At 53.9% G+C, this 9,719-nt stretch overlaps 1 protein-coding gene across 1 annotated transcript; it reads left to right on the top strand.

The window, feature by feature from the left end:
- SLC6A7 (solute carrier family 6 member 7) lies at positions 1-9,719 on the top strand (the record flags this gene model as incomplete). Its single annotated transcript, XM_079542622.1, has 14 exons — positions 1-33; positions 3,537-3,717; positions 4,108-4,239; positions 5,060-5,294; positions 5,581-5,719; positions 5,987-6,121; positions 6,388-6,491; positions 6,799-6,923; positions 7,369-7,481; positions 7,563-7,694; positions 8,006-8,105; positions 8,436-8,536; positions 8,680-8,847; positions 9,507-9,719. The coding sequence occupies 14 exons, from the start codon at positions 1-3 to the stop codon at positions 9,717-9,719; spliced, it is 1,911 nt and encodes a 636-aa protein (XP_079398748.1).

Raw genomic sequence — 9,719 nt, 5'->3', positions numbered from 1 at the left:
ATGAAGAAGATTCGGCAGCAGCAGCTCCGCAAGGTGAGAGCCAATGTGGGAGCGCGGGGACATCGCGTGCCATCGCCCCGTGGGGTGCATGGCTGGGGGCACGGATTGCAAATTGGGTGAGGGGCATTTGGAGACGGGTGGGGGTCATTTTGTAGGGACTTGGTGAAGGGATGCGTCCCCAGCCCCTGCCCCCAGGCAGGTGCTGCTGGCAATGATTTGTGCCAGGGATGCCCGGGAGGGTGGGCACCAGGTGCTCGGTCCCACAGTGCTGCTCATGAGGATGCTGCCCCCTGATGTAGGGAGCTCGGAGGCTCCGGGTTCCCCCATGGGATCAGGACACAGCTGGGCTGCTTCTTCCCTGCCCAAGGCTGGGGTTGAGGGTCTCAAGGGACCCAGGTGGTTCTGGATCCTGAGCTCCCCTTTTACCCTTTGGAGGCCAGTGGAGCTAGGAATCCTCATGGGAGCTCTTTGAGACCCAGCTCTCAGACTTCCCCATGCCAGTCTTGCCCTTCCAGTCTTCCTGCACCAGGGACAGAGCCCCTTGCATTGCCCTTCCCACATGGGGCTGGGTGCTGTGGCGTGGCTGAGTGGCAATCCCAGCTCTCATGCTGCTGTTCCTGCATGTGGGTGCTGCCCAGAGCACGCCCAGGCACTGCCCTTCACCTTTTTGCTCTGCCTGCTAACCGCAGGGTAAGGATGGCTCCAGCCCGTGCCCAGCCTCCAGCTGCAGGAATGAAAACCCTAAGAGTTTTGTCCATGACAGGAAATTCCTGGGATGCTGGGACATGATGTAAAAACCCAGTGCTGGCCTGGCACAAGGCAGCAGCTCTCTGGCAGCCTTCTGCTTTGCTCCGTGCTGCTGGGAGGCAGCTCTGTCCTCTCCCATTTCCTACAAATCGCTTTTTCAGATCACTCAGCAACTGCAAGAACCATTCAAAGTTCTCCTCGTCCCTCCAAAGGCCTTTCTGAGACGTGCAAAGAAATTTCTCTGCTGCTCACGGTCCTGTTTAGCATTTACTCAGGAATCCATTTAGTCCCACAGCAATCAGCCTGAATGGAAAGCAGATGACTCTGGAGTTATTTCCCCATCTCCGGTGCTGCTCGGGGCCCTTCACCATCCCAACCACTCACAGCCCCGGGTGGAGGCAGGAGGAGGTGTCCCCTTCAGGTGGCAGGATGCCATGCCTGACCCTGGGCTGAGGTTTCTCTGGAGCTGCTGGAACCACTCACACAGCCCCACAACCCCAGCAGCCCCTCCTCACCTGCATCCGCTTCCTGTTTGCAAGCCGGGAGTTTCAAGCCTTTCTACCAGACATATGGAAATTCCTCCTTAATAGAGATCTTTCTCAGGCTCTAAGGATTTTTGCTTTTGCATAATAGTATTTCCGTAAGGGCTGAGTGGATTTTATTTTATTTTTTTCCTACACGGGATTTCTTACATGCTTCAGGGATTATTTGGTGCAAGGGTGGGAGCCTGGCACTGGGATGTCCCCATTCCAACAGGTGCTGGGTGCAGAGCCTCCTTGTGCCATGCCACAGCCTGGCCCATTGCAGCCAGTGGATTTTTTTTTCTGCAAGAGATTAACAAGCAATTCAAACTGATCCGGAGTGACTCACATGGCACAGACGCACTGTGCTCACGGCACAGAAATCTGCCTTTGGGTGGCATTTCCTCAGCCAGACGCTGTAGTTCACACACAAAATTGTCAACAAATCACGGACAAAACAACGAAATGATGCCAAAAGTATGAATCGAGGCAAAATACGATGAAAAAAATCAACCTGGAGCTGGCTGGCTTCTCACAGCTCCAGCTTTGTGACTGTTGAGTTTTGTAGAGGTTTAATTTAAGCAAAGCAGTTTGCAGATAGTAATTAGCACAGGATGATTTCACTGTGGAAGCCAGCTCGTATCTTACCAGAATCTCAAACACCTTTTCTTCTTGGTGCCCTTTACTTTGCTGACCTCTTGGGGGCATCCCCTGGATGCAAAGTGGTGCAGTGCTTGAGGACAGTGATGCCAGGGGAGCGGATGGTCCCTGTCTGTCTGTAACCGGTCTGAAAGATGGCAGCTCTGCATGCAAAGCACTGGCACAGAGCTGTGTGTCAGCCTCTGCTGGGAGAGAAAAGCCCTGTTATGAGAGAGGCTGAAAGAGGTTATTAGTCTTAAAAAAAAAAAAGGGCTGAAAGAGAGCCTCAGCGTGAGATATCCACCTGAATCAGTGAGGTGTGCAGCTCTCTGTTGTCTGGGACAAAGGTGGTCTGGAATCCTTAAATACTGCATTTTGCAATTTGTTTTCATTCAGATATCAGCCCAGGCTTTGTGTGGTGGGTGAGGATCCGGGCAATCTGGGTGATGCAGTCCCTTCTGTGCCTCCCCTACCCCTGTGCTCCCACTGCCCCACCTGCCAGAGACCTCAGGGAGCACAGCTGATGTCTCAGCAGGGATGCTGCGGCACAGTCTGTCCACCGTCTGCAAGCATGGTTTGCTGTGGGTTGTGGCTGTGCGCTGGGTTAATTAGAGGGTATGGCCAAAATGAGGAATTGCTTAATCAGAGAGCTCAGTTAAGGAGCTGCAGGAGGGCTGCCAGGTGGCAGCGGTGTTTTGTAGTGATGGTATTATATTTAGGTCATGGTTTTACTTTGCAGCCTGAAGCTTTTCCTCCAGCCCGTACCCTGTGGTTATGGCATGCAACAGGGATGGGCTTTTAGGGGTGGCTTCTGCAGCCAGGGTTGGGTTTTGATGCCAGCCTTTTGCTCAGGTGAGCACCTCAGGTTGGCTCTGGGAAGAGCTGCCGGATCATCCCACACCAGGTGGATTCACTTGGTGCTGGTGGGCAGGAGCAGGGTGAGAGCGTGCAGCCAATGCAGAATGGCTCCTGGTCTCCATGGGAACTGGCAGCAGGATCAGCCCAGGCTGGACGGAGAGGAGAAGAAGGATGAGGAGGAAAGGGCTGTGCCACCTTGTACAGACACTGCATCCCAATGGGAAGGAGGACCCACAGTTCTGAGCTTATCCTCCCACGTCCGCTTCTCAAAGTCTGGCTCTCTATGGTCTATGAATTCAGGCAGAGATGGTTGTTTTTCCCTTTTAAGACTCCAGAAGAAGGGGAATCCCCCTGCCCTGGTCCTGGTGTCCTGTTTGCAGGGACACCTCTGTCCTCTTGCCTCACTGGAGCTGAACCCAATGCTCGCCACAAGGAGAGGGCTCTTCCCATGCCATAGTCATGCTTGTGTTTTGAAGATGAGAAAACCTTGTTGTGGCCCCTTGAGATGATTTCTTGACAAAACTGCCTTTCTCAGAGGGCTCTGGCCATGTGGGATGGATTTGATCCCCTTTCAAAGGATGTCAGCTTGCTTTAAAGCCATAGGCTTGATGGTGTACAGAGAACAACCGGAAAGGAGACAAACATCATCACTGTGACTTAGTGGTCGTGAATTTACACCTCTCAAAGATCCTTCCTTCCCTTCTTCCCCTGCTTTACCCCTTCCTCCATCCCTGGCCATCCTCTTCTATTCCTGCACCCTCTCTCACTCAGCCGGTGACACCAGAGCTCCTGGTGAGCCCCAGCAGCCAGGACGGAGAGCTGGGCTCCCAGTGCCCAGAAGACAGAGGGAACTGGACGGGACGTCTGGATTTCCTCCTCTCCTGCATCGGGTACTGCGTGGGCCTGGGAAACGTCTGGAGGTTCCCCTACAGGGCTTACACCAACGGAGGAGGTACTCATGCATCCTTCCAGCCACGTCCCCTTATCACTGAGTTGGGCAGGTCCCTGAATAGACAGCCCTCCCCCATCTCGGGGCTGAGGAGCAGCAATAACTGGAGAAGATCATGGTGTTTGTGAAAGATTTGAGGAGAAAACATTTTGTGTATGTGGGCAAAGCAAAGCAAGGTGCGAATCACACACCAGGGGCACGGTGCCCTCTGGGATCTGGGGTGGGTGGTATTGTGGGGAGCTGCTGCTGCCCCTGTCTGCAGAGTTAATATTCTGGCCCCTTCCTGGGAAGGCAGTGGGAGGTTGTGGTAAGGATATTTTCCTTTTACTAGGTGGGCTTTAGCTGTTCACTCTGCATTAATTTCAGGGTTGTTTTCCTTTCTGCTTCCCGTAGGAGCTTTCTTGGTTCCTTACTTCATCATGCTGGCCATCTGTGGGATCCCCATCTTCTTCATGGAGCTGTCACTCGGGCAGTTCTCCAGCCTGGGGCCGCTTGCTGTCTGGAAGATCAGCCCTCTGTTTAAAGGTGCGTGAGTGAAATCCAGAGCCCCCGCGGTGCTTCCATGAGAGCTGCTGGATGGGGCCATGGACCAGAATCATCATCCCACTGTCCTCAAAGGTTAAACGCTGGGGGAAAATGGAGCTGGTCAGGCTGCTGGGTCAGCCATTTGGGTAGCTGCAAGATACGTATGAGCTACCTGTCGTCAGAGTCTCTGCATGTCCTCATCAGCTCTAGAAATTATATGAAATTGTATGAAAAACTGAGTCAGACAGTGTACAAAATACAGCACTGAAGCTAAGCAATGGCTGTTAAAAAGGTAAGAACAAAGTGTTCAAAAAAAGTTCAGATCAAACATTGAGCTGGAGCAAAACTCTCTGTGTAATGCCTGAAAGAAGGTTGTACTGTTGCAGGGGTTGATCTCTTCTCTCAGGTTGCCAGTGATAGGACAAGAGGGAATGGCCTTGAGTTGCACCGGGGGAGGTTCAGATTGGATATTAGGAAACATTTCTTCTCAGAAAGAGTGGTGATGCAGTGGCACAGCTGCCCAGGGAGGCGTTTGAGAACTGTGGAGATGTGGCACTGAGGGACGCCATCAGTGGGCATGGTGGGATGGGCTGGGGTTGGACTTGGGGATCTTAGATCTTTTCAAACCTTAATGATACTATGGAATAGATTATCAATTCACATGCAGAGAGGTCAATAAAGGAGATTCCCCAGCAGGTGAACCTCTGCCTTGGAGCTGGTTAACCATGTGACTGCTGAACCCCAGTGTCTGACCCTGGATATGGATGCACTCTGCTCCGGAGAGATGGCTCACTTCTTCTTTACCCTCTCCTTCCTCCAGGCATTGGCATGGGCACCATCCTCATCGTCTCCCTGGTGGCCATTTACTACAATATGATCATTGCTTACGTTCTCTTCTACCTCTTTGCATCCCTCACAAGCGACTTGCCCTGGCAGCACTGCGGCAACTGGTGGAACACTGACCTGTGCCTGGATCACCGCATCCTCAAGGCGGGGAACACCACCCTCCCCGTCAACATCTCCAACACCGTCAGCCCCAGCGAGGAGTACTGGAGGTGAGGAGATGTGGAGAACAGGGAGAGAACAAGGATAGAAGGTGGGCACTCATACTGTGGGTGCAGTGACGAGCTCACTGTCAGCATTGGGTGTTCAGCCATTGTGACTGTGGGATGTGTCCACTACCTGGAGTTGCTTTGATGGCCTGGAAATACTTTAGAAGGAAATGTATCCCACAGCTGGACCAGCCAGGACTCACTCATAGCCAGGCTTCCCTCGCAGCTCTGCAGCGCACTGTGGACAAGTCCCACCGACTGCTCAGCAGCCATTCTCTTTTCGCCCTAGCCGCTACGTTCTGCACATCCAAGGGAGCTCCGGGATCGGGGATCCTGGCAGGATCCGCTGGAACCTGTGTCTGTGCCTGCTCCTTTCTTGGACCATTGTGTACCTGTGCATCTTAAAGGGAGTCAAATCCTCTGGCAAGGTAAGGGCTGGATGGTCTCTTCAGGGATGTCTTCCTGTGTCTGCATTTCTCCTTGCATCTGGGAAGTGAGAGCCATAAACATTTGCTAGACATGGGCTATTTGGGGGTGGCTTGAACACCCTGACACCAATGCCCGCTGGCCATGCTGCATCCCAAGGACCTCAGCACTGCAGGTGATTCTGGGTGACCCAGTGTCCCATCCCAGGATGTGCTATAGGGGATCAGGTGCACTGCTCCAGCTCTGCAGCCAGCTCTGCTCTCCCACAGGTCGTGTACTTCACTGCCACCTTCCCATACCTCATCCTGGTGATGCTGCTTATCCGTGGTGTGACACTGGAGGGGGCCTGGAAGGGAATCCGCTTTTACCTCACGCCCCAGTTTGACCACTTGCTGTCTTCCAAGGTGAGCAGGGCTTTCAGTAATTTGCCCGAGACACAAAAATGAATATTCTCCTGTCATCTCCAGCACACAACAGAGGCAGTTTCCCTGCCTGTGGGTCTTTTCTGGCCAGCTTCTGGCCCAAAGTTCTCCCCCTCCTCCACCAGACCTAAAATATTTCCAGTCAGCAGCTTGTCTCTGCTCCACACCTTACCTGTGCTGTGCTTCCCACCCCTATGTCTCCAGGGGGTTTCCAAATCCAGGCTTCCTTTCACTCTGTTTCCCCTCAGGTGTGGATCGAAGCAGCCCTGCAGATTTTCTACTCCCTTGGGGTAGGCTTTGGGGGCCTCCTCACCTTTGCCTCGTACAACACCTTTCATCAGAACATCTACAGGTAGGAGCCAGATACCATCTCCTCAAAATCATAGCTGGGGAGCCACAAAAGCTTCAGCTGTTCCCTACTGCAGGCACAGGCAGAGAGGAGACTCTTGGTGCTGGGCTGATTCCCTCCACAAGGGAAAGCAAGTTTGGGAGAAACCCCACAGCATGACCTGTGTCATTAGATACAGGTTCCTGGTACCTCTGGAAAGTACCCACTGAGGGAGGCCCTTGGGAGAATCGCATTGCAGCGAAACCAGGGCTGGCAAGGCCACCCCAGCATGGGGCTGCTATGTTCAGAGCATTTGCTTTCTTCTCTGTAGGGACACCTTCATAGTCACCCTGGGCAATGCCATCACCAGCATTCTGGCGGGGTTTGCCATCTTCTCTGTTTTGGGATACATGTCCCAGGAGCTCGGGGTCCCCGTCAACCAAGTGGCCAAAGCAGGTGAGGTCAAACAAGGACCTGTTTTCCCGGAATCTCTGCCAGGGCACAGCAAGGAGCTGGGAAGGGGAGGTGTGGGGCAGATCTTTCATTCCCTGTAGCACCTTCAGCTGGGATGGGGGAGATGGGAGACTTCCACCCCACTCAGGCACGGGGATGAAAGGCAGCTGAGGATGTCAGTGTGAGGGATCGAACTGCAGGCTTGGTTGGCCAGGAAAGGGAAGGAGGAAGATTGCTCCCTGCCATGCAAATCTTAAACAGCACTAAGTGATGCCTAACAATGGCATGAACAAGAAACAGGCTTATTCTGCACCTCGACACCTTCTCCTGCCCATCTTGCAGGGCTGTGGACAAGTCCCCACTGCAGTGTCATGCTGCTGGAGCCTTCTTTCCTCCATGCCCTGCTCTGTCACCCCCTTTTCACCCTGCTGTCCTTTACCTCCCCTAGGTCCTGGCCTGGCTTTTGTGGTGTACCCCCAGGCCATGACAATGCTCCCCCTTTCTCCATTCTGGTCTTTCCTCTTCTTCTTCATGCTGTTAACCTTGGGCCTGGATAGCCAGGTAAGGACAGAGCCCAGCAGGCCAGCTGCAGTGCCAGGCATCCCAGGAGGATCAGGGAATCCTCTTTTCCTTCCCATTCAGTTTGCCTTCATGGAGACCATCGTGACGGCAGTGACAGACGAATTTCCCTACTACCTGCGACCAAAGAAAGCTGTTTTCTCAGCTGCCATCTGCATTGGCCTCTTCCTAATGGGACTGATCCTCACAACAGAGGTAAGGTGAGGGGATGGATGCACTGGGGGCTGACCAGGGGTTCATCCTAAAGACAGAGACAAATATATTCATGTCAGCTAAAAAGGTGGGAGAGAGATGACTGATGGGGCTGGGTTCCCTGCGGATGTGAAGTCCCACGGGGAGTAATGCAGCATTACTGTCCTTGTACCAACCCCAGAAGAGAAGTGATGTCTCCTGAGGCTGCCAACATGGGGCAAGGGGTATATGATCCCACAAGTGGGAGGATGTAGGTAGGATTTTATTGGGATGCTGGTCCCAGAGATGCTGGTCACTGTGCTTGGACTCTGCAGGGCGGGATGTACTGGCTGGTCCTGCTGGATGACTACAGCGCTGGCTTTGGTCTCATGGTGGTGGTGATCACTACCTGCCTGGTAGTGACACGTGTCTATGGTAAGAGGGTCTGTCCCATGGGGACGTGGGGAAGAGCGGGTATGACAAAGAGGGGGGGTAGAGTGACAAAGAGGTATTTGGAGGGAACAGGACGGGAGCCAGCAGCCTCACAGTGTAACATGAGGCACATCTTCTTGTTTCTCTTTCACTGGATTCGCTTCCCAGAGATATCTGTGGGACTGAGCCTGGTCCCTCAGACCAGCTGGGTCCTCCTTCCTGCATTTCCAGCTGGGAGGAGAAATGCTTCTTTGCTTCTAGAGGAAAATGCTCTTGCCGTTCTGGTCCTGGGAGATGGCAGCTGCTGAATCCTTGTCCCTGTCCCTTCTCTAGGCATGAAGAGGTTCTGCAGAGACATTCACATGATGCTGGGCTTCCAACCAGGGCGCTACTTCAGAGCCTGTTGGATGATCCTGTCCCCAGCTACGATGATGGTAACCACCGGGCTAGACGGTGCTAGAATCCCTGGTGACCTCCCCTTGTCACAATTTGCTCTACTGACCTCTCAAAGGACCGCTCTGGTTCTGCTGAGACTTTGGGGAGCTCTGAGCTGACTTGCTTTCCCCCCACCCCACAGGCACTGCTGGTGTACAACATCATCAAGTACCAGCCCTCTGAGTATGGCAGCTACCGCTTCCCTGCCTGGGCTGAGGCCCTGGGCATCCTCATGGGACTCTGCTCCTGCCTGATGATTCCTGCAGGCATGCTCATGGCTGTGCTGCAAGAGGAAGGGACGCTGTGGGAGGTAGGAGGCCCTGAAGCACCCCAAAAATGTGAACAGCTGATCCTGAGCCCCTGCCCATCCTGTGCTGTCTGGTGATTTGCTGCCTGTGAAATGCATGGAGTGTTGTTCCTTTCATGCGGGGAATAGAGACATGTGGGACTTCACAGCCATTTTGCAGTAGAAAAGGCAAAACAAGGAAGCAGTGGTGCAGAAAGGCTTTGCCCAGGGGCAGGCTGTGTAGCTGCTTGCAGCATCCCAGCCTGGGTTTTACCTTGCTGCTCTCCCCTGGCTGCTATGAGCAGAGCTGCAGCGCTTGCTGCCCTCCCCAGGCTGCAGCCTTTGGAAGGAGGAGCCTGGTCCTGGGCATGATGACGTGACCAGGAACCACCTTGATGGATGCTAACCCATTACCTAGAAGGATCTAATTCTACACCATAGCCCTGCACTAACTCCCAGCTCCCACAAGCCTTCCCCACCATCCCATGCAGACCAACAGACCGCTGCAAAGCACAGAAGGGCAGTGAGACACTGTTGCTTTCCCCAAATGCTGCAGGACAGTCTTTTGGCCCCTTCCCACCCACTCTGGAGCTCATCCCACAAAGGATATGAATGATAGCGGGGAGCACAGCAGGTGCCACGCCACAGTGAGCACCCACACCCCTCTACCCATCCCTTCACAGCGCTTCCAGCAAGCCAGCCGTCCCACCATGGACTGGGGCCCATCGCTGGAGGAGAACCGGACCGGTACATATGTGACCAGCCTGGCTGGCAGCCAGTCCCCCAAACCACTGATGGTCCACATGCGGAAATACGGGGGCATCACCAGCTATGAGAACACGGCCATCGAGGTGGACAAGGAGATCGAGGAGGAAGAGGAGGAGTCCATGATGTGA

Source organism: Tetrao urogallus (assembly GCF_951394365.1).
Source record: "Tetrao urogallus genome assembly, chromosome: 14".
NCBI lineage: Eukaryota > Metazoa > Chordata > Aves > Galliformes > Phasianidae > Tetrao > Tetrao urogallus.
This window is presented reverse-complemented; position numbering and strand designations above follow the sequence as displayed.